This window comes from Erpetoichthys calabaricus, chromosome 9 (assembly GCF_900747795.2).
Source record: "Erpetoichthys calabaricus chromosome 9, fErpCal1.3, whole genome shotgun sequence".
Taxonomy (NCBI): Eukaryota; Metazoa; Chordata; class Cladistia; order Polypteriformes; family Polypteridae; genus Erpetoichthys; species Erpetoichthys calabaricus.
Window position 1 is genome coordinate 14,699,839 of NC_041402.2, and position 25,412 is coordinate 14,725,250.

General features: G+C 38.8%; 1 protein-coding gene across 1 annotated transcript; it reads left to right on the top strand.

Moving 5' to 3' along the window:
* Window positions 1–448: 448 nt before the first annotated feature.
* On the top strand, window positions 449–23,892 carry edf1 (endothelial differentiation-related factor 1). The gene is made up of 5 exons (XM_028809160.2): window positions 449–681; window positions 15,410–15,461; window positions 20,757–20,917; window positions 22,105–22,198; window positions 23,413–23,892. Exons 1-5 carry the CDS (start codon window positions 604–606, stop codon window positions 23,472–23,474), a joined length of 447 nt encoding a protein of 148 aa, XP_028664993.1. The 5' UTR covers window positions 449–603; the 3' UTR covers window positions 23,475–23,892.
* The last annotated feature ends 1,520 nt before the right edge of the window (window positions 23,893–25,412 follow it).

A 25,412-nucleotide genomic window follows, 5' to 3' on the forward strand; every position in this document is an offset into this window, starting at 1 on the left:
AGTGCCACTTTTGCTGCAGACACTTCATGATGAATTCATAATTTCGCACAGTAATTTCAGGCGACTTTTTCTTTCACTTTTTCGACGCACACACCTTCGCGCAGGCGCATGGAGATGTGCCACGGGATTCCCAAGTCAAATAAAGCGGATACACCCCTTCTACGGACGATTCACCAATCAAAAAACAGCATTAGATGGAGCGCATTTGACGAGCGAAAGTGGCAGACTTCATTTCAGGGCTCAATCAGTCAAAATAAATAAGCAACTATATATATATATATATATATATGTTGACTATATATATATCGTTATTTATTGTCATGTTTCACAGTATTTATGTGTGTATACCTGAAATATTCCTCCTTTGATAAAGACGCGGTTTCTTTAAGAGTGGGAGCCACGAGACGCGCGCCCGTTTCTGGTAAATTCTGCGAGTCCGCTGTGCACGCGCACGTTGTCGTGGTGGTTGCGTCAGACAGAAGTCTGTTTGGAAGAAGTCGACAGTAGACGTGTTGTTGTGGACAAGTTTTAAAGGGTTGGAATAGACGAGTTGAAGGGCTACGACCTTGATTGTCAGAAGTGACCTCAAAAATAAAGTTAATAATGGCAGAAAGCGATTGGGATACCGTAACCGTGCTAAGGAAGAAGGGCCCGACCTCGGCGCAGGCCAAATCGAGACAGGTAACATGAAAATAGTGAAAGAAACGGGAGAAGGTGGTGCTCTCTGCTTCTAGGCCAGGGGCTTCAACAGCTGGACTTACGCCCAGGGTGGCCGGCAAGTCCACGTTGTGAACGAGTTTCCCTCGTAGGTTACCGTCGTATTTTTTTTTCTCAGATGGAACGACTGCGCGAGCTGTAGTTTAGTAAGACAACGGGAAAGAGGCGACTTTTGTGGGGCGCGTGGAGAAGGCAAAGACGGCGTCTGGCCAAAGATCGGATTAAAGAGCCGAGTTGTCCGCTTTCGGTTTGGTCGGGAGAGCAGTTCACGCTAACGTTGCCCTTCCTGTTTCCATCTTAAGAAGGTGAATGGCGTTGAATGTTAACCCGCGTTTAAAAGTGGTTTGTTAGAAGCACAATGCTTGTGTAAAGGTTTGTCACTGTTTTAATGTTCATCATTTAGCATGTCTCTAAACGCACCCTTTTCTCGTACAAACGGTGCAAAGAACGGTGACTTTTCGCCTTGCTGAAATCTAGTGTACGAGTTTGTGCAGATATTTAAACTTTTTTTTTTACTGTTAGCCATTTTTCATTAGTCATTTTATACAATTGAGTTGTCGGTAACGCTGCTTACCTCGGAGGCGAAACGGGTGTTGGTAAACTCGTTGTTGTTAGTTACATGTAATGCGACTCAAGATGCCGGATCGATTTGGATATTCCAAGACGGCGTATATTTAGTCGGGGGGGTGTCAATAAAACAACCCAATAATTGCAATCCAAAACACGCGAGGTGCGTTTCATAAGTAATGAACGCCATCCGAGGCACATTTTAAAAGTATACGGCCGGAATGGCCCCTCAGAATACGTAGACGGCAACTGGACACCTACCCATCGAAGGAAACGCGTGCAGGCTGGTGAAATTGAGAGCCGCCAGTCGGAGTTTAACCTTACAGGAGCTCCACGTGTTCACGGAGAGAATCGACCCAGGCTCTTGGTCGTTGGCCTCACGCGATTTTTTTTTCTCGAGTATTGAGCAGGGGTTCTTAAACTTTTTAATCCGAGCACCAGTAAAAGAAAATCGTTAGCATATAGTCACCCAAGAGGAGGATATTACCTTAATAATCGCAGAGAGCTACCTAAATAAATATATATAAAAATGGTTGTATAAACGGTTAACTTTTTTTTTTTTTTTTACATTCCAGCATGTTCTGACATGGATACTAATAAAATAAGTGGAAAACATTACAAAAAAGCAATAATTGTGTTTTGAAACGGGGAAAATTACTGATATACACTCACTGAGCAAATTAACAAAACCTGTATGTCTGCTTATCCGTATAGTTGCTTATTTGGCTAAACAAGCTGCAGCAGCACAGTGCATAAAATTCTGCAGATGTAGGTCAGGACCTTGCGTTAATTGTCGCGTCGATCTCCAGAATGGGGAAAGAATTGTGATCTCTGTATATTTGACCGTGTCATGATTGTTGGTCCCACTCAGTCTTGTTTGATTATTTCTCTTAACTGCTGATCTGCTGGGATTTTCACACACAACAGGAGTTTACTCTGAATGGCGTGAAAGACAAAAAAAACCCCACATTGGTTGCAGACAGAAACGCCTGGTTAATGAGATGAGGCTGCAGTGGGCATGGGCTTGCTAAACCTGGACAGTTAAAGATTGGTAAAATGTATTCTGATCTGATGAATCTCGGTGGCACACATATGATAGGCTCAGACTTTGGTGTTAGTAGCCTGAAACTATGCATCCAGCCTGCCTTGTGTCAGCGGTCCAGGGTGGTGGTGGTGGATGTGGTGTGAACGGGTGGGAGGGAATATTTTATTGGCACACTTTAGGCTGTGTCTGATTGATTGCTATTAAAAGGCCCTTCTCAGTAATGTTTCTAACCATGTGCATCCCTTAATGGCCACAATGTACACGTCTTCTAATGGCAACTTCCGTCATGACAATGCATCATGTCACAAAGCAAAATTTGTCTCAAACGGATTTCATGATGTTCGGTGTTCTTCAGTGGCCTTCCAGTAACCAGGGGCCTCGTTTATAAAACTTTGCGTGGATTTGACTGTGAAAATATGCACACGCCAAATGTGTACAGCAAAAAAAAAAAAAAAAATCGGATGAATAAAACCTGGTGTATGCATATTTCTGTGCAGTTTACCCTTTGTAAATCACAATTACACTGAAAATGTGTATAGAAATGTGCCACACTAAAACCTCCATATATGGAGCATGCTAATCCACCACTTGTGTATGCAGTCACTATGCTGCAGAACTTCACTGGCTGTTGGAGCAGCTCCTTTCTGACACATCAAGACCCCGCATTTAGGAGTGTCTGGCTGTGCTCCCCATCTTGGCATTGTATCACCTCTCCTCTGAAGTTTGTGGGTAGGGGAAAGGCATAAGGCACAAAAGTCTGAGTGGGTAGCTGCAAATATCTGGCACATGTAATGACGTGATTGCTGTTACAATGAATAGTACGGGCTGTTTAAATTACTGTGGGTTCAGCCGGTTACCTTGCCAACAAAGTCAGCCACCATGTACAGAACCATTATGTCTATCAAAGCTACTTTGCTTCAAAATATATTTGACCCCGGCCACAGACACACAGCATTTCTCAGTGTCATCTTGGCATCACAGGTGACTTGGGCATTCATGGAATGTAACTTTTTTTTTTACAGTTAACAAAAGCAGCTTCAATCTTGCTAGGTTCCCTTATTGCAGTATGCGTGTAGCAAAGTGCTCCGATTACATTTGGGGTACCAGGCACTGCTGAAAATTGCCTTTTATTGTTGGCAAAACACGTTTTGTTTTACGTATGTATACCCACACCATACCAAAACTGGCTGCAGTGCCTTCCTAGTCCATTAATGGCACCTAGAACAGTAGGTACGATGGAGCTTAAGGCTGCCTGAGATATTCCCTATGTGCCGGCCAGTTCCCTGAGAACGGACAACAGGTAGCTGATTTAAACTGGCAAAAAAAAAAGTGCTTCAATGCAAATATGCAGAATTGACCCCTTTTAAAAGGGATTTAAAGTACAGTCAGTGCATCATATTTATCAATTCTGAGATGTAATATGTTTGTCATGTCAGCATACATAAATATAGTGGTTTGGTCATATCAATCATTATGCATTTGAGATGGCATTTACCCGATTGGCTGCATTTCCCTTCTTGTTCATGGGTGTCACACATTCTAGTTTCTCCAAAATGTCGCATACGCATGGATCAGAATTGCTGTAAATAGACGCATGTTTCCCAGTCAAGCTTTCTTTCATAAATCTTAATGTTTACTTTGAAAGTTTCATCTGCACATTTTGAGCATCATTTTGTGCGTACGCAAGTTTTATAAATGGGGACCCCCAGGTACGAATTCAGTAGAACACCATTTGAAATTAGTAAAATGGGTGATACAGAAGATGAATGTGCATCTTACAAATGAGTCAGTCACACCAACATGGACCCTGATCTCAAAGGAATGTTTCCGACATCTTACAGTTTGCTTAGTGAGTGTATATCACTGCCAATGTAAATTCTTAATGACAGGTTAAGTAAAGCTGAGAAAAGTAATTTTATTCTTTATAACATATGCAGTGTAAGGAAATAATTTTTGAAAGGATAGTTGGCCATTTAACTTGTGGCCCCAAGATAAGGAACGAAGTAGTCAAAAGGAAAAACAGTCACCACAGTTTATTTACCTTAAGTAATTATTTTCAAATGAGCTCCACCATTAACATTACATTATCCTAAATGTGTTCACCTATTGTTCAGCATATTCCACTTTTCATTTCACAATTCCATGAACCGAGTAAAACAAGTTGAGTGTCATAGTTAAGTTATTCCTTTAAAAATATATGCACTCTTTGTATTTTAAATGGGTGATAGGATAAAACGTGAAGATTTTTAATAGTCAGTATGAAAAATTTAAGAGGTGGTCGCTTCCTAGGGCCTCCCTGAGTGGAGTTTGCATGATCTCCCAGTGTCTGCGTGGGTTTCCTCCCACAGTCCAAAGACATACAGGTTAGGTGCATTGGCGATCCTAAATTATCCCTATTGTGTGCTTGGTGTGTGTGTGTGCCCTGCGGTGGGCTGGCGCCCTGCCCAGGATTTGTTTACTGCCTTGTGCCTTGTGTTGGCTGGGATTGGCTTCAACCCCTGTGACCCTATAGTTAGGTATAGCAGGTTGGATGATGGATGGATGGAAATATTTAATTGCACTGAGTATGTACTGAAAAAAGAAGGCTTTGCTGTACAGCCGGACTTGCCTTTTTTTTGATGGTATGTGGTATCCTTGTGGTTCTCAATGGTTGAACAAAGACGTGTTTCACACTTCCAGAGGATTTAAAAGTGGTTTGCTAAATTTGAAATAGTGTGAAGAGAAGAAATGATTTAACCCTGATGTACTGTAGGAGTGTGCAATCTTGGCAAAAAGTTATATCTCTATATTTTCTGGTACTTTGACGATAATTAGACAATATTTTGTATTCTTTAAAAATGTGTTTAATTGATCTAGCTACCTTGTTAAAATTATATTTATTGTAGCTTACTAATGAGATTAATGCAAGTAACAGTTAAGTAAAAGGGTCTTATTTACTTAAAACTGAAGTAGAATAACACAAACATTAAAATCATCAAAGTATTACTGAGATCAAACAGTGCAAGTATGAGTAAACTATTTCAGAGTGACCTGCAAGGTTTACACAAAAGACCAACAAAACTACTATAAACACACTTACCCCTAATGTGAACAAGATATGAAGTGCTGCGGCTATCTGTTCAGGAGGAAGCCCGTAGCGATTAAGGGCTCGTTTACAGTGGGGCAAAAAAGTATTTAGTCAGCCACCAATTGTGCAAGTTCTCCCACTTAAAAAGATGAGAGAGGCCTGTAATTTTCATCATAGGTATACCTCAACTATGAGAGACAAAATGAGAAAAAAAAAAATCCAGAAAATCACATTGTCTGATTTTTAAAGAATTTATTTGCAAATTATGGTGGGAAAAAAAGTATTTGGTCAATAACAAAAGTTCATCTCAATACTTTGTTATATACCCTTTGTTGGCAATGACAGAGGTCAAACATTTTCTGTAAGTCTTCACAAGGTTTTCACACACTGTTGCTAGTATTTTGGCCCATTCCTCCATGCAGATCTCCTCTAGAGCAGTGATGTTTTGGGCTGTCGCTGGGCAACACGGACTTTCAACTCCCTCCAAAGATTTTCTGTGGGGTTGAGATCTGGAGACTGGCTAGGCCACTCCAGGACCTTGAAATGCTTCTTACGAAGCCACTCCTTCGTTACCAGGATGGTGTGTTTGGGATTATTGTCATGCTGAAAGACCCAGCCACGTTTCATCTTCAATGCCCTTGCTGATGGAAGGAGGTTTTCACTCAAAATCTGACGATACATGGCCCCATTCATTCTTTCCTTTACACGGATCAGTCGTCCTGGTCCCTTTGCAGAAAAGCAGCCCCAAAGCATGATGTTTCCACCCCCATGCTTTACATTAGGTATGGTGTTCTTTGGATGCAACTCTGCATTCTTTCTCCTCCAAACACGACGAGTAGAGTTTTTTTCATCTGACCATATGACATTCTCCCAATCCTCTTCTGGATCGTCCAAATGCTCTCTAGCAAACTTCAGACGGGCCTGCACATGTACTGGCTTAAGCAGGGGGGACACGTCTGGCACTGCAGGATTTGAGTCCCTGGCGGCGTAGTGTGTTACTAATGGTAGCCTTTGTTACTTTGGTCCCAGCTCTCTGCAGGCCATTCACTAGGTCCCCCCGTGTGGTTCTGGGATTTTTGCTCACCGTTCTTGTGATCATTTTGACCCCACGGGGTGAGGTCTTGCATGGAGCCCCAGATCGAGGGAAATTATCAGTGGTCTTGTATGTCTTCCATTTTCTAATAATTGCTCCCACAGTTGATTTCTTCACACCAAGCTGCTTACCTATTGCAGATTCAGTCTTCCCAGCCTGGTGCAGGTCTACAATTTTGTTTCTGGTGTCCTTTGACAGCTCTTTGGTCTTGGCCATAGTGGAGTTTGGAGTGTGACTGTTTGAGGTTGTGGACAGGTGTCTTTTATATTGATAACGAGTTCAAACAGGTGTCATTATTACAGGTAACGCGTGGAGGACAGAGGAGCCTCTTACAGAAGAAGTTACAGGTCTGTGAGAGCCAGAAATCTTGCTTGTTTGTAGGTGACCAAATACTTATTTTCCACCATAATCTGCAAATAAATTCTTTAAAAATCAGACAGTGTGATTTTGTGGATTTTTTTTTTCTCATTTTGTCTCTCATAGTTGAGGTATACCTATGATGAAAATTACAGGCCTCTCTCATCTTTTTAAGTGGGAGAACTTGCACAATTGGTGGCTGACTAAATACTTTTTTGCCACACTGTATACTTTACGCTCAGAACACGTACGTGCACACATCATGGCTGCCATGCGTTTCCAGTGTTCATTTGACGCGTCTTCGGAGCAGGTCCTCAGAAATTAACACAACATGTGTGCCAGTTGCAGTCCCAGCAGAAAATCTTGCGCAGTGTAATAAAATTTGGAATGTGACATCGGAATCTCTATTTACTATGTACATGTGACAGAAAGCCGCTTTGAGGATCCTACAGAATTGATGTGCCTGGTTCGATATGGTGAATCAAAATGCCGACATACAAATGCATTTGTGGTGCCTTTATATACAGTGGGTATAGAAAAGAATTGTCTCCTTCAAAATATTCCAATTTTTTTTGCTTTACAGCCTTCAATGAAAACACACAAAAAATTTCTTCCCCGCTTTACTTACTCAATGCAACCTATAACATCCAAGTGAAAGATATCACAGCTATAGTTCAGAAAAATGATAAAAAATCAAAAACAAGACATACTGAGATTAATAAATATTTTGTTGAACCACCTTTTGCTTTAATGACAGCCTTGAGTCTGTTGGGATACTACTCTTATCAGCTTTGCACATCTAGATTGAGTCCACTCAATATTTGCCCACTCTTCTTTACAGAACTGTTCAGGTTCGGTAAAATTGGATGGTGAGTGTTGGTGGACTGCTATCTTCAAATCTTTCCACAGATTTTCAATGGGATGTAGGTCTGGGCTCTGACTAGGTCACACAAGGACATTCACCTTTTTCTTCTTCAGCCACTTTGTGGTCAATTTTGCTGTGTGCTTCAGGTCATTGTCGTGTTGAAAGGTGAACATTCTGCCCATCTTCAACTTTCTGGCAGAGGGTAGCAGGTTTTTCCTCAAGAATTTGACGGTATTTTGCCCTATCCATTATTCCTTCTACCCTAACAAACGCCTCCACAACTGGATGCTGCCTCCTCCATGCTTTACTGTAGGTGTGTCCCGTTGTGGATGGTGAGCTGCATTGGATTTCCGCCAGGTCTGCTGTTTGGTATTGAGGCCAAATAGTTGGATTTTGGTCTTATCTGACCTTAAGACCTTTTTCCACTTGTTATCAGAATCTTCAAGGTGCATTCTGGCAAAGCTCAAACGAGCCTTAATGTGGCCTTTCTTGAGAAGTGGCTTTTTCCTTGCAACCCCTCCTGACCAAGTCACAATTGTGGAGCGCTTGTGAAATTGTTGTCATGCACACAATGACCACTCTTTGCCATAAAATCCTGTAACTCCTTCAAAGTGGCCATTGGCCTCTTGTTAGCATCTCTTACCAGTTTCCTCCTTGCTCTTCCATCCAGTTTGGAGGGACGGTCGGATCCAGGAGGGTCCTGGTAGTACCAAACACTTGCCGCCACTTTATTATGACTTTACTGTGCTCCTTGGGATTGATAAAGCCTTTGAGATTTTTTTTTTGTATCCAGCTCCTGCCTGTCTGTCCACAACTCAATCCCTGAGATCTTTTGAAAGTGGCTTGCCAGCCATGGTCAGTTGTTTGTTGTCAGTTGCACTACCAAGCAAGGGAATGCTCTAGGATCGGCTGTTTTTATTCTTCACTTATCACACTGATTACAGTTGATCACAGGTGGAAGGAAGCCAGTAACCATGGTCTGCAATGGAAATTGTAGTTACTTACACCTGATTGAGTTTAGGAGGGGGGGGTGATCCTTTATTAATCTCAGTATGCCTTGTTTATTTTTTTAAAATTGTTTTGAACTGTAGCTGTGATATCTTTCACTTGGGTGTTATAGTTTGCATTGAGTAAGTAAAGCTGGAAAAAAAATATTGGTTTGTGTGTTTTCATTTAAAGCTGTAAAGCAAAAAAAAATGGGAATATTTCGAAGGGTGTGATTTTTTTTTTTTTTTCTTTTCTATACCTGTATTCCCCATCATAATGACACAATACATTTTAAAAGTCTCACATACCATCTTGTGTGCTGTCTTTTTTTTTTTTTTTGTGCACCTTCACAATTGCAACAGAATGTACAGCACTGTATTTGAGAAACAGAGAAAAAAAATTAAGGAGACAGTGAAAAGGTATATTTTGTGATTAAAGTGGAAATTTTTGGCTTTAATCTCAATGTCCACTTTAATCTCATAGTTTACTTAATCATTAAAGTAGACCGTCGTATACATCTTAAAACCGACCCAGTTGTTAATCGCTTTGTGCTTCTGGGGCTTCCAATCCTGACCTGACAGCAGCGGCAATCAGCAGTAGATCACCACACAGAACACATTAAATGCAGGATATTCCAACTCTCTGCGCATTTAGAATCCTTAGATTTATACTTAATATCACTTTCATGATAGTACTAAGGTGTTGTACTGTGTTAGCCATTATGAATATAGAGAAAAGCCAAGCAAAATGACACCTTTTATTGGCTAACTAAAAAGATTACAATATGCAAGCTTTCGAGGCAACTCAGGCCCCTTCTTCAGGCAAGATGTAATACAGAGACTGGAGTTCCCTGTGTTTATATACACACTAGGACAAGAAACAACATTGGTAAATATTTAAAATTTATTTACATTTAAAATTACTCATTTAAATATTTACCAATGTAGTTACTTGTCCTAGAGTGTGTATATAAACATAGGAAACTCCAGTTTCTGTATTCTATCTTGCCTGAAGAAGGGGCCTGAGTTGCCTCGAAAGCTTGCATATTGTAATCTTTTTAGTTAGCCAGTAAAAGGTGTCATTTTGCTTGGCTTTTCTCACTTTCATGATGAAATGCATTAAAGTGTGTATGTGACATTTTACAGATAAATCATTAATTTCATTTAAATAATGAATACTGTTAATAATTACACACATGGGGGTGACACGGTGGTGGAGGAATAGCGCTGCTGTCTCGCAGGGAGTCACGTCGCTTATGTTCCCTGCCTGGAGTTTAAACATTTTCCTGCTGGGTTTCCTTCCAAAGATATGCAAATGTGGGGATTTGGTGACGCTAAAATGACGCCAGTGTGTGCGAGTGCTTGATTCACCTTGCAACAAGCTGATGCCCCGTCCAGGGATTGTTTCTGCCTTGTGCCCGATGCTAGCTGGAATGGGCGCATCCCTGGATTGATGGATTTAATTATTAAACATCCTTTTCAGAGAGATTGTGGCAAGGTGTCCTCTGAATGTAATGGATGTTTCAGGCAATTCACAACACAGAGAAGCTGAATGTTTTCTCACCGTGATGATATCTCGCACTGCCACCTGATGGAATCTTCCAGATTTATGTAAAGAATGCGCGTAAGTCTGAACGGTAAAATGCTTCCATAGAAGTATAAACCTGGCCTAACAACTGGGTTGGTGTTAAGGTGACATTTACAATGGTCTTCTTTAATGACAAAATAAATGAGATTAAAGCCGACATTTCCACTTAAATCACAAAATAGACCTTTTCATTGGGTCCCTAATTTTTTTTCCACTGTGGCTCAAATAAGCTGCCATACATTCTGATGCTGCTGTGATGGTGCAAAAAAAAAAAAAAAAAAATGACGGCACAGAAGATGGTATGTGAGACTTTTAAAATGTATCACGTCATTATTATGGGGAATATGTGACACTTGAATATAAAAGCACCACAAATACATTTGTATTGTCAGCATTTTGCTTCACCGCATCAAACCATTCATCAAACATCGAAGCAGGATCTGTACATACGCTTTCTGAGTGTGAAGTTTAAACTGGCCCTGTTGTTCTGTTCACCATATGAGTTGTACTAGTGCGCTCTGGCTTTGAAACCCATTAACCTCCGGAGCTTCTGCATTGTGACTCGTGCTGCTTTGTGTGAACTGCAACAAAGGGGTAATGAAACTACACTGAACTCCTTTATCTGTTAAACAGTAACGGCGCACTGCATGAATCCACTTGACTTGATCATTCATAGTAGTGCTGGGCAGTATACCGGTTCACACCGAAAACCGTTTTTTATTTTTTTTATGATATGGATTTTTCTTATACCGCAACACCGGTTTAAATTGCCTAAACGACGTTCGGAACTTGGCGCAGCGGGAAACTGTTCAAGTGGGGAGCTTTTTCACTGCTACACCGCTAAACACAGATTTGTTGCACTAGGGCTCTTTTTCACTGCTACACCACCAAATAGTGGGCGGTAGCATGGGAATGCTGCGTGGTGAAAATGGACAGAGAGCATGGAGATACTTTAGTTTTAAAAGGTCAGATGTGTAAATACTTTTTCTATACTACTGGCTAATACTGCAAGCCAAGTTGTACTTGTTTCATTTGTTTTCAATACAGTGTAATGTACCTGGGTACTGTGTAATAGTGTGGCGACATGTTTTCAAACCCATCATAAGTTATATAGCACATTAAATGCTTTGTGTTAAGTGATTCTTAAACTGACTTCTTCTTGCACTAACAGGAGGCGCCGGCAGCGATCGCCGCACAGAATACATTCACTTCATGATCTTCCTTCTCTCTGAACATTTAGAATGCTAAAATAAATATTTAATATAATTTTCATGGTGAAATGCATTAAAGCATGCATTAATCATATGGGGGCACGGCGGTGTGCCTGCCTTGCATTTGCATGTTTTTCTGGTGGGTTTACTCAGCGCTTCAGTTTCCTTTCAAAGTCATGTAGGATGTGGGGTTTTGTTGTGCTATATTGACCCTGCTAGTGTATGTTTTGCTTGTATTTATCCTTCGATGTGCTGGCGACTCGTTCAGAGATGGGCGCAACTCTGAATGGATGGCATAATTAAACATGTATAACGAAGATATTTTTAAAGTTCTGAACACTCCGTGGGCTAAGTTTATAACTAGTTTTAATTTCACAAAGACGTTTATCGTGTGGTGATTGGTTATGTGGAGAAAGAAAAAGGACGGATAGGAACTGGGGTTTTAGTACGTCAGATAGAGACAGCACGCGTGCAATAAAGAAAGCCTGCTCAGAAGAACATGCATTGAATTCTGTGTTCGTGTCTCCGACCACCAGATCACAAACCCAATATTTAAGTTAAACCTGTGCGGTACCCATTCATACATCCAGTTTTTTGGAGCCTCGTCACACCTGCCATAAAGGTCTCTACACTGAATGTACACCTGGGGACCCCTTACTGCCAGGGAGCCTCACTACCGTGCTTGTTTAATACCTGCTTTAATGCATTTCATCATGAAAATGATATCAAGTATTTATCTTAGCATTCTAAATTTTTAGAGAGCAGGAATACCATGAAATGAATGGATTCTGTGCGGTGATTGCTGCCTCCTCTTAGTGCATAGCAAGTCAGTTTAAGAAGCATAGTGATTAACAACTGGGTCGGGGAACACAACACAAAGCATTTAATGTGCTGCATTAACTTATGACGGGGTTTGAGAAAATCAAGTAAATTAAACATTGATTTTAGGATGAAGTTTAGTTTATGACATTCTACTTAAATTATGAAGTAAACTATGAAAATAAAGTGGAAATGTTGACTTTAATCTTGACATAAGGGTCAAAATTAAAGTGGAAATGTCGAGAATAAAGTCAGCATGTCGACTTTATTCTTGACATATACCGGTAGTTTGTTTTTTTTCTTCCCTCTTTACTGTATTTTTTTTTTCTTCACCGTGGCCCTAATGCACTTCCGTAGGGCTATACCACACATAGCATTATACAGTAAATGCAAGTTGCAGTTATTTTATTTATGTATATAGCTTAGCTTGAAGCAAGGCCCATATTAATGCAGTTTGCCTAAATGATGGTACAGTTGGTAAGGATGTCATCACAAAGTTGTATTTGTTTTATTTTATTTTAATTTGGTGAATGCTGTGTAATGCACCTGGGTTTGAAGTCTTGAAGTAATAGTGCAGCTATCAGTAATAATACTATTATTTATTTTATTGTTATTATTTATTAGTTTAAATATTATGCGGTTTATTGATGGTAAAGTTGTTTAAAAAGTCACTTTAATGTGTCAGTGGACAGAGATGGTTAACATTAACAGAAAGTGTAGTTGGTTCACAAAAAATATTTACTATTTATTACTTTTCTAAGACATGTTCAGTGCAATACAAGTTTTGACAAGCACCTCTGGATATTTTACTAAGTCTAAATGCCTCTTTGGATGGTTGAAAATATGTTGTCAAAATCATAGTTTAAGTTTTTGCAAAATTTGATCAATAAAAAGGTTCTATATTTTGACTGCAACTGTCATGCAATGCGATTCCTTCTCTTCATTAGTGTCACCCCCTTGAAAACTATCACTTTATGGGGCCATGCAAACCTGTATTAATACTTGTGTGCACATTAAAATGTTTTTTTGTACAATGTACAATTCTCATAACAGTGGAATAGGTTATTCTTAGCCAGTCTACTGCAGTAATTGCAGTGGAAAATGTGGTTAACATTCACTCATGCATGGGAAAAAAAATACCGTCTAATACCGTGAAACCGGCAGAATTTAGAAAAATACCGTGATATAGAATTTTGGTCATACCGCCCACCCCTAATTCATAGTTTTCATCCTCTTTTTTTCGCCTTATACAATTTCTTGTATTAGGAATTTGTTAGTTTTCGCATACCCCTTGGGGTCAGAGTGCAGGGTCAGCCATTGTACAGTGCCCCTGGAGCAATTACAGGTTAAGGGTCTTGCTCAAGGGCCCAGCAGAGTGGGATCTCTTTTGGCAGTGATGGGGATTCGAATAGGCAACCTTCGGGATACCGGCGCTAATCCTTAGCCTCAGGGCGACCACTCCGCCCCTCTGTACGTTTAGCATTCGTTTGCTCAGAGGTTGATGCGCTTGCATCCTGAGCGGCCCACTTCTTCTCTTCTTTCGTTGGCATCTTTTCACGTTAAAATTGATTAAGTCAGTGTTTGTGTTGCAATTACTTAGTATGTTTTCCTTAATTTTTCACTTAAGCTGGCACTTAAGTCTTCAATCTGCCTCAAAAATGATTTAAGATATGAAGAGGAAGGGGAAGTGATGGCGAAGGTCATAGGGAATGAGAACGGCACCCATACACATGCGCTGCCCTGCTGGCTGCTGCAGAGAGTTGATTCTACAATAAAATAAAAAGAGCGAAAAATCTTGGAGGTCAATCATCCTGAAAGCGTACAGTAGACGTCATGTAGTGCATGTGTATCAAATTTCAGGTCAATAGGTCAAACAGTATACGAGCTACAGGTGATTTAAAATCCTGGACAGAAACGGACAGCCACAGTAGTGTATTATATAAGAAGATATTTAATATTAACAGGCTGAAATAGAAATGGAAAACATTTGAGTGCTCAAACTCTGCAAGTACAATTCTTCCTCTCACAGTGAACTCTGGGAGAAGCTCACATTGATGACGTAACATAACACAGACAAAACAGCTTGTTCTTGATTGTTTTTTGCAAAGTGACTGACGTACTCAATTTCAGCTTGCACATTCTTAAAACAATTAAGATATTACCGTAGATGGTACGTATCTCACACTCCTACCCTGAGGTATGTTAAACTTAATATAAAGTTTTCTTTGTTCCAGTGTTACGGGTTTAGAGTCCATACGCCCCATAATGGCTAGCATGCAATTAAAACCTATGGGGTATCTAGGACTGAGTTTGAGAACTACTCTCGAGTTAACAGTTAAATGTATTATCCTAGAATAGCTTTTTATTTATTTATTTCATCCTTGCAGTAAATAGTATTGTGATGGGCAGATGGAACTCCTTGATATGTTGTGCTGTAGGTAGCAGTGCCAATAATGGCAGCAGGTCAGACCAGGCTTCTCTTTTTAGAGCAATAGTTTAGATCTTCCATGGGAATAACTCGTCTGTTCCACTTCCTCTAGCCACAAACAGATCTATCCATTATACCCCCAGCCAGTTTGAGAAAATAGAAGCCAGTTATTGGAGACTTATAGAGAGTCCTGGGTACATTCAAAGGTGGCTTTGGTAATCCTGTTTGTCTGCTTGATTTAAATAAATCTAATTGAGATTATACAATGATTGTCCTGATGCTGCCAAAGAAAGATTCGAAAATTGAAAAGACCTGCATGAATGTTGTAGCAAATCTTTTTATCTGTTTATACCTTGCCGTGATGCACCTTTTATAAAATGTGCCGTGGCGTGGTCAGCGTACTGTAACTTTGTTGTTTATATACTCTTATTACAACGGGAGTACTAGCGGCAGAAGTGACTTTCTCAGGGACGCACAATGAATCAGAGGTGGAGACTAAAGCAGCAGTCAATGTGATTTAAAGTTCAATGTCTTAGGTTAATAGGACATGGTAGCTATCTAGAAAAGATTAAGAAATTATCATTAAACTAAGTGTTTATATTGGGCAGTATTCATGAATGGTTAATCATTGTTTTTTTTTTTTTTCTTTGCTTTGTTGTTTGACAGGCAGTTGCAGCAGCCCAGAGAAGAGGGGAGGAGGTTGAAACAACAAAGAAATGTAAGCTTCTTGCATTGACAGAGGAACCACCAAGAAAAGTAATAATTTTATGAAACGCAGAGTCTGCTGCTGTCTATTGAGATTAATATAGTTGTTCACCATTTTTTTACTTTTTTTCCCAATAAAGTAGTTTGAAAATTTTAAATATGTCAAACGCTGGTCCTGGAGGGCCTTGATATCTATAGGATTTTATTAATCCAAGACTAATTCTTATTATAAACATTTTGCTTAATCATTCTGCTTGCACACTATTTCAAAGTTATGTTTAGTGTAGCTGCTGGTAGGTAAGGCACGATCAAGCACGGGCCAAATGAAAGAAATCTCTCAGTCCAGAGGTTCCTTTTAAAAGTTTAGTGAAAATTCAAAGCAAACTGTCCGCACAAGAATAAAGGTTGTTACACATGTAGAATAAAATGCAAAACAAAATGTCTCTTCTCTAAACGTAGCTTTTTCGTGTTAAACTTTAGTTATTTTCTATAGTAAAAGATGCTTTACTTTGCCTTCAGTACGTTCTGTATGTATGGTGCTGCACATACATACATTATAACAAATTTAGTTACATGAAGGGTGTCCAAACTTTTTTCTTTGGGGGCCACATTCAGAGAAAAATACAAAGGGCTGGGCCACCCACTAGAGGTGAGATATATTGCCTCACTCCTGTGTATTAAGCTAGCAAAATCAATCAAATACAGGTAAATATTTTCATTTATTGTATTACAAAGTGCTCTCATCACATTCAATCGAGTAAAAATCAAAAGCACAAGCTTTTATCTGACACTTGTTATTTTAAGTTGGCCGACAAATCTTCAATTCACCGCACAACTGCTTTTCTGGACAAGCAGATGTTGTTGAATTCCTGCATTTTCTTCAGGCACATTATTCCTGCGTTTTTTGGGCGAGGCACTGTTTTATGAAGTCACCATCTGAGAAAGGTTTCCCGTGACGGGCAGTGAAGTTGCGCTACTTCGTAACTGGCTAATGTGGCATTTTCTTGTGTTTTGTTAGCACAGAAAAAATCCTGTTGTTGAGCTAGCAGACTAGCTGCCATTTCTGTTCTCGCTCGGCAGGACGTGTAGGTTGGATGTTTGGTTTCGTAGTGTTGACACACGCATTATACTTTCATCACTGCAATAGTTTCATTGCAAATCAAATAGACACACTTGCCCTTCACTTCTAGGAACAAATATTCATTTTCCCACTGTGTTTGAAATTTTCTGCACTCATTTGCTATTGTGCGTTTCTTTGGTTCAGCCATTTTTGGTCACCCGTAGCAGAATTGTTCTTTGGTTGCGCTTATTTGTGAAGATGCTGCCTTGATCAAGACAGTAGCTCCTCCTTGTGTTAAACCTAAGAAGTACAATACAGTTAAGAATAAGTTTTGGGGGTGGGCCGCATTTCATTATAGTTTGAGTTTGCTGCGGGCCAATTAAAAATGGACCATGGGCGGTAGTTTGGACACCCCTGAGTCACATACTATTGGGCACGTTAAGGCACAGTTTGAAACCGTGTGGCCTCCATGCCTTACCCACAGCAAGGCAGGTCACTAACTGAGACTAATCTGTAGTCAGAAAGACGAGAAATAGTTAGAATGTACCAGTTCAGTTCAGCTTGTGGGGGCTATAAGAACCTCCCATAGACTGCACTAATGTATAGGCAAACATTTAATATAACTTAAATAACTAGCAAATGACTCTTACATTAACCAACAATATCATTTAGCATCCTTTTTGTTTATGGCACCTATTTTAGTTACAGATCTATTATAAAAAAAATATCAGCCTCATAATCTCTCATTTACTCTCTATAGGATAAACTGAATTATTTTAAAATTCTTTTTTTTTTTTAAATGAACAAAAGTATGTAAATTGTACGTTCACACCCAAATATTAGAAAGTGCATGCCATGTGATTACTTTATGTGCCAGTATTAGAAGTCCAGAAGCTAGAAGATATAATTGAAATAAGCCATCATTTGGTGTTGTATATTTTTTTCTCAAATAGGATCTGTTCTGCATCAGGTGCCAATTTTGGGGAAAACCTGTAGCTTTCTAGATTCTGTGTTTTATTCAACTGCACCATGATATTGCTAGATGTACAAAGTAATGTTTCATGTCCCATAAATTATGTGGTGTGATTGAACAGTATATTTCTTTAACAAAGAATGATTAAATCTGCAGAAACTGAAAGATGGTGTTAATGCATGTTTTATTGGAATGCCTTTTGATGGACAAATTCAAAAAAAAAAAAGGGGGGGGGGGGGGGGTAGAGATTGAGTATGAAAAATATTTCTTCAGCAACTGGTCCTTAGGTGACTTTGTATTGAAATATGTCATAAGTATCTTGTTCTTGAAGTCTGTTGATGTTGTTCTGTTTTAATTTAACATATCAATGTAATTTACAAACCGTGCTAAGATGTCTGCACTGCATCATTTCTTATTTTTCTCATTTTGTTTACATTTAAGTCAGAATGTCTTAGATTCTGGTACAATGCATGAAAAGCCTAACCCAGTATTAGTTTGTTTCTTTTTCTTTTTGGCTTCATGTTGTTTTTATACAAATTGCGCCCAAGTTTATGTATAAACTGGTGACTTGCAGTAAATGAGCACAGGCTAAATCTAGATGAGATGGCAATGAACTTTCAACAAAGTGTACATATAGGCACATTTTAAATCGCTACTAAAGACGTTGCATGAAATAGAAGCTCTTTTAAATTTGGTGTTTTTGTAGAAGTCATTTTCTGTAACTTTGAAGCTCTTAGGTATGTGAGCTGCTCCTTTCTCTCTTTTTCCTGTTAGGGCTCACGTCCTTTTATTGCTGCTTCTCATGCGTTTCTGCTTGTTGCTAAGTGCAGGCCTGTATATCTTCCCTGATGCAGTCCATCCACCTTTTCTTTGATTTTCTTGATCCTCTGTCTTTCCCCTGTTCTGGCCATTTTACTAAACTGCCCTGCTCATACCACCTAAGGGCTCGTTTATACTTCATGCTCAGAACATGTATGCGCCCGCATCATGGCTGCCACGCATTCTGAGCATTCATTTGATGCGTCCTCTGAGCAAGTCCTCAGAAATTAACGTGACGCGTACGTGAGTTGCAGTACCAGCAAAAAGTCGGGCGGTGCAGTGTGCTAAAAATTGAAATGTGACGTCTGTGTCTCTGGTTACTATCTACATGTGACAGAAAGCCGCTTTGTGGATCCTACGAGATCGGTGTGCGCGCTTCGATATTTGATAAATGGTTCGATGTGGTGAAGCAAAATGCAGACATACAGATGTATTCGTGGGTGCTTTTATATTCAAGCAGCGGATCGCCAGCAATAGATCGCCACACTGAGCACATTAAATGTATGATATTCCAACTCTGCACATTTAGAATCCTTAGATTTATACTTGATATCACTTTCGTGATGAAAAGCATTAAAGTATGTATATTACATTTTACAGATAAATCGGTAATTTCGTTTAAATAATGAATACTGTTAATAATGACACACATGGGGGTGACACAGTGCCGGAGCGTTAGTGCTGCTGTCTTGCAGGGAGTCGCTTCGCTGATATTCCCTGCCTGGAGTTTACATGTTTTTCTGCTGGGTTTCCACACTGTGCTCCAGTTTCCTTCCAAAAATATGCAGATTTGGGGATTTGGTGCCGCTAAAATGAGGCTAGTGTATGTGTGTGCTTGTATTCACCTTGCAGTAAGCCGAGGCCTAGTCCAGGGATTGTTTCTCACTCGTGCCCAATGCTTGCTGGAAATGACACACCCCTGGATTTAATCAATAAACATCCTTTTCAGAGAGAATGCGGTAAGGTGTCATCGGATTTTAATGGGTGTTCCAGGCAATTCACAACACAGCGAAGCCGAACATGTTCTCACCGTGATAATATCTCGCACTGCCACCTGGTCGATTCCTCCAGATGTACGCAAAATACGCGCACAAGTATAAACACTTCAACACTTGCATAGAAGGAGCGTCCGCTGCAGCATGCGTCGCGTTGCGTGAAGTATAAACCCAGCCTAAGACTTGATGACTGAATTTTGTCTCTAATGCTGTCTACTTTTACCTCCTGTTTGATTTCTTCAACATGCCTTCTGTCTTGAATAGGTTAGTACCCCAGCTCGGCACTGCAGTCTTTATGCTCTTGTGCTGTTTATGTACATAACCTTTTTCTGCTCTGTTAACACTTCTGCAACTCTTGGTTCTGTACCATACTTTACAGCGAGTCTAACCATTGTTTTGTAGAGGTGTGTTTTTTAAATTTGTTCTTATTCTTGATGCTGCAGTATAATTTCCTAATCTGACTACAATTGTACTTTTTGCAGTAGTTGTTAGGTTAACAGAATTGAGGAAGCATTGTTTATGTAAAAAAAAAAAAAAAAAAAAACTTTAGGAAATTTCTTCAGTTTATACATGTAATTGCTAAGTTCCTTAAGTGCTAGGAAAGGTTACCTGAATCCTGGCCATTTAGTCAATTTTGATCTTTACGCGTAGTAGCACTAGGGAGGTGCTTATGAGGAGCTATGAGAGTGAAAAGTTATGTGAAAAGAAAAAAAACTTACAGCCCACACTGATCTTATTTGCATGACTCCTTCAAATTATCCTGAATTTCACAATCATCTCCTTTCTTCTACTGATGTTGTAGAATAAACTATTTGCTTGCACTTGTAGTTGATAAATTTAAACTCACCCAATAGGCTTTATTTGTCCACTTTGGTAATTGAAACCACTACCACTGTTACATCAATTAACTAAATGACAGATTTGATGTTTGTCATCACAGTCACAATGTGAATAGGGAAGCAGCAGTAGACTGGGCACACAACCTTGGCATGCTTTGGTATTTAAAGTGAGCCTGGTGTTAATTCACTCCCCAAGTTTGTGACCTGCCAGTCCTGAATCCAGTAACATATGATGGCGTTCAGTCCAAGAGCCCATAAGCTTTACCTTTATCTTCATGGTGATGATGTATGTAATGCCAAGAAAAGTTCAATAAATGGTGTTCAAGTGTAAAATGTTTGTTACACGTTTTTTAAGTGCTTACATTTAAATGAATTTAAACATTGTATGACTTGTCACTTAAGGGTCTTTCATTAAGCACTGCCTGTATTTAATTATCTTGTGGCAGTTTGCACAGAACATTTTTCATATTCTGTGTTCTTTTAGTTTTTATCCATTGAAGTTCTTATTTGTAATCTTTCATTCTAATAGAAGTTAAATCTTTGACATGGTACTTTTTATTAATTTTTGTTTTTACAGGTCAAATACAAATGTATAATGTTCTCAAATTTTGTTGTTGCTAAGGGGCGGCAGGACAAAATAAACAGCATGTAGTGACCAAGAACACAGCCAAGCTTGACAGGGAGACTGAAGAACTTCACCATGAAAGAGTTACTTTGGAAGTGGGGAAAGTTATCCAGCAAGGGAGACAAAGTAAAGGAATGACACAGAAGGATCTTGCTACTGTGAGTAGAAAATCAATCTGTAAATGACACCAAGTGAATTGTACCTCACCAGTAGGAAGGAAAACTGCAGTGTAACCTTGAGGAAGAAATGTTGCACTACCTGCATTTAATAAGAGCAGATGGATCCTCTGTGTGGTGTTATTTGTTGAAAAAGTAGTTTTGTAGCTGTATATTTTGAAAATAGAGCAGCAATGGTCATTTTGGTGTGTTATCAATAGAAAAGAAATGGCTATATCTCAGTTATACTGTCATAATTTGTTGATCTTTGAAATTGCATTGTTTCAGTATTTGTAATCTACACACACACACACACACAACATATATTTAAAATATAATATAATATAAGCCAAATACCACTGACTTACTCATCATGAAATCTCCCAAACCATGAGGACTTGAAATTTGAATTGTAAGTTACCCTTGGTCTATAGGTACTCGCTAAGAAACTGTTTTAAAAATTTTGTGGTCCAAGCGCATCTGTCTGTATGTCTGTCTGCTTGTCCAAATTACTTAACAGATTTAGATGTGATTATTTTCTATAATTTGCTTCAACTTTCCGGTTGAGTTTACAACTTACCATAGTACCATAGTTTGCTTGCGGTACCGATGTATTTATGCAAATCCAAGAGAGTGGCTGTGGGCCGGGAGCAGGGGGGCGGGGCCTTCCTCATTCACTTGTCTGCCTCCGTTCAACTCGGTCTATCTCTCGCCACGTGTTAGAGTGTACCTTGCCTCCGCTTAGCTAGCGATACCTGTTTGTTCAGCAGACATTATCATCTAGAGATTGTTAAGGAGTAACATTTGACGTTTTTGAGACAAAGATCAGAGGTACGTGTTTTAGAGGTTAGCTGCTGATTGCCACAGATATCACGGCCATGTGCTTTTCTCCCTAACGCAAAGGACACTCACCCAACAGAGCTGAACACGATCAGATACAGTGCCAACGTTTATTGATTTTTAAAGTTTGTCCTGCTTCGTTACTATGGTGGCGCAGCCATGGGGTACAGCTAGTGGAATATAAAAAGGCCCCAGCAACAGAGGTGGATTATGGGGTATTCTTCATTGCATATCTGGCTATACTGTATAATTTTTAGTGTAAATGTACTGTTACTAATGTGACTGGTAATTTGTAAATTCCAAATCCTTTGTTTAAATACCTTTTTATGTATTCATTTTTATTTTAACAGAAAATTAATGAAAAGCCACAGATTATCGCAGATTATGAAAGTGGTAAAGCAATTCCCAACAATCAGGTTCTGGGAAAGATTGAAAGGGCACTTGGTAAGTTGGACAGTTCTTGTACATCAAATTATTGATATAATACACCATATAATCCAGACTAAACACAAGGTCTATAAAAGTTAACATGTGTGACGTAGGTTATGGGCATAAGAGACAAACATTGTGATGACATTTTTAATATTGTAATAGTTTACCAGATATACAGGTTTGAGTTTTTCTTTTTCCTTTCAGTTAGGAATCCTATTTTCACTAGTGTTTAATAATTGGCCAAGACTGACTGGGCCTACAGTTGTCTCTCTCTTTGTTGGACCAAGCCATCTGCGTTTTGAATGCAGTTGCTCTCTTTCTGTTTCCATCTCCGTGTAATCCATATTTCAGAACATGGAGCCATTTCAGGGTTCGATTAGATCTTTTATTTTCCTGTGTATTGCTTTCTTTTTTAATGTATGTGCACATTTACATCAACACACTGAATAAATAGTGCATCTCTTCTCTTCCCCACCCCCCACCCCCCAATAGCTTGCATTGAGCACATTTTTCTTTCCTTTGTCTGTCATTAAATATTTCTAAAGCAGTAATGGCTGTGCAGTGAATACACTTGACTTGAGCTTTCATAGTTTTCATCCTCTTTCTCTGTACGTTTAGCATTCATTTGCTTAGAGTTTGATGTGCTTGATGCTTCCTGAGCAGCTCTTCTTTTCTGCACCCTAGTCGGCATCTTTTCACATTAAAACTGATTAAGTCAGTGTTAATTTTTCACTTAATCTGGCACTTAAGTCTTCAACCTGCCTCAAGAATAATTTAAGATATGAAGAGGTAGGGGAAGTGACAGCGAAGGTGGTAGGGATGAGAACAGCGCCCGTATGGCCACTGCAGAGAGTTGATTCTACAATAAAATAAAAAAAAAAAAAAATAACCTTGGAGGTCAATCATCACCCTGAAAGCGGATAATAGGTGCCACGTAGTATATGTGTACCAAATTTCAGGTCAATAGTTACAGGTGATTTAAAATCCTGGACAGACAAACGGACAGCCACGGTAGTGTATTATATAAGAAGATATGCTATTGCAGTCATTGTGACAAAATATAATTAAGATGTTAGCTGTTGTTTTTGTTTTTTATTCTAATTCTAGCCTGTAAACTGAAATGTGAAACCTGAGAATTAATCTGAACTGAAATTTAATCTGGACACTTTTACCTTTGACAATTAAGTGAACCTTTTTATGTATATATTTTCTAATTTTACTCCTAGGCCTTAAACTGCGTGGAAAAGATATTGGAAAACCCCTCGAAGCAACACTGAAAACCAAATGAACACAAAGCCTCGAAGTCAGTTCTGCTGCAGTGGGCTGATCTCACCTGGTTTTTCCTTCCTGGTCAAAACCAGAAACATCCTCTTATTGCCAAGCTGAATGTTGGAGGGTTTCAGACATGTTTTGAATAACATTAATAATACCTGTTGCTCTCATAAAAAAATAGACATTTTCAGTAAGGAATGGACTTTTTGGGAAGTATAATCTGCTGCTTTCAGGAATTTTACTGTTGCAGTTTAAGTCCAAGGTGTTTTTTTTTTTTTTTTTTTTTTTTTTTTTTTTTAAAGTAAGAATTCCATTTTATCTTTGCTCTGTAGTGTCTCATTTCTTTGATTTATAAATCTGCTTTTCCTCAGCAGGGACACTTGAAAACACTTTGTGGAGAATTAACAAATAAAGTTGGAACCTGTTTGGCAGTAGTTTGTGTTCTGTTACTCCTCTCTCATGTACAGTCTTGATTGCCTGCCTATCACTTGATTTGAGTGTTTCAGTGATTAAAGGTATACTTGGAGTACATCCGTCTCTCACTTTATATCTGATTGCTTTTTCACTTTTATTTAGGGCAATAGAAAAATTACACAACCATTCTTGGAATAGTACCCTTGATCATGGACTAACAATCTGCATGACTTTTATTGCCAGACAACTGTAGCGCAGCAGCAATCGCGTCATAAGGGCAAGGCAGCCTGCTGTTCAGTTAACCAGTTCCTGTCCTGTAACTACTGCTTGAGCGGTGAGTGACACCATCTTCTAAATGATGCTTTTGCAGTGGCGCTCAAGTTCTGTCAGTGCCTGCCGGCTTTTATGCCAACCAGTATCACAGTGAGTTTTACCTTTAATTGATCTTATGGTTCAACCAACTGTGTTTTTTTCCTTTTTATTTTGCACTAGCAAAATACCCGCGCTTCGCAGCGGAGAAGTACTGTGTTAAAGAGGTTATGAAAAAAAAGGAAACATTTTAAAAATAACGTAACATGATTGTCAATGTAATTGTGTTGTCATTGTTATAAGTGTTGCTGTCTTTTATATATATATATATATATATATATATATATATATATATATTATATATATATAATATACACACACACATAAACATTTATATACATATCTACATATACACATATCTACATATATATACACACATACATAAACACACACATAAGACTTATTGACTGAAACGGGCTTTCACGAAAAAAGTTAGGGCTTTGCTACAGGATACACCCTCCACAAGTTAAGCAAGTAAAAATAAAATATATATTTCTGTTTTATTTAAACCTTTTAAGTTCATATGCATAGCCCCATTTGGCTGTTTAATTTTTTTTTCTTTCTTCAGTAATATTTAATCTCCTTAAAGAAAAAGAACATATCCATTTTACTTTTTTTGTATCTCTTTAGTAATATTTTACTGTAAAAGGATAACCAGTATTTAAACCTTTTATGTTACTTTATACATTTATTTTACACAATGTTGAAAAATTAATAAGAAAGCTACATATTTTGGCAGCTGCTGCTTTCATTTTCAATGAAATGAAAAAAGCTCTCCAAGAGAAAACGTCAATGAAGAAGAAACAGTTTGCACTATCTAAAAAGGAGAAACCCTCATTTATAAAAGTTTGCTGCAGATGACTTATCTGAAAATAAATGAATAGTTCCTATGTGTATAATACATATTTATCTATTTTACTTATGCCTTTATTCCACCAACTTACAAAATCTGAGGTACAATTTGTTACATTACTTTTGTTTTTTGCAGCACAGGCAGGTGAAGTGACTTCCTCAGGGTCACGTTATTTTTAAAATGTTTCCTTTTTTTTCATAACCTCTTTAACACACTACTTCTCTGCTGCGAAGCGCGGGTATTTTGCTAGTATATATATATATATATATATATATATATATATATACATACATATACACACATACATGCAGTTTCAAT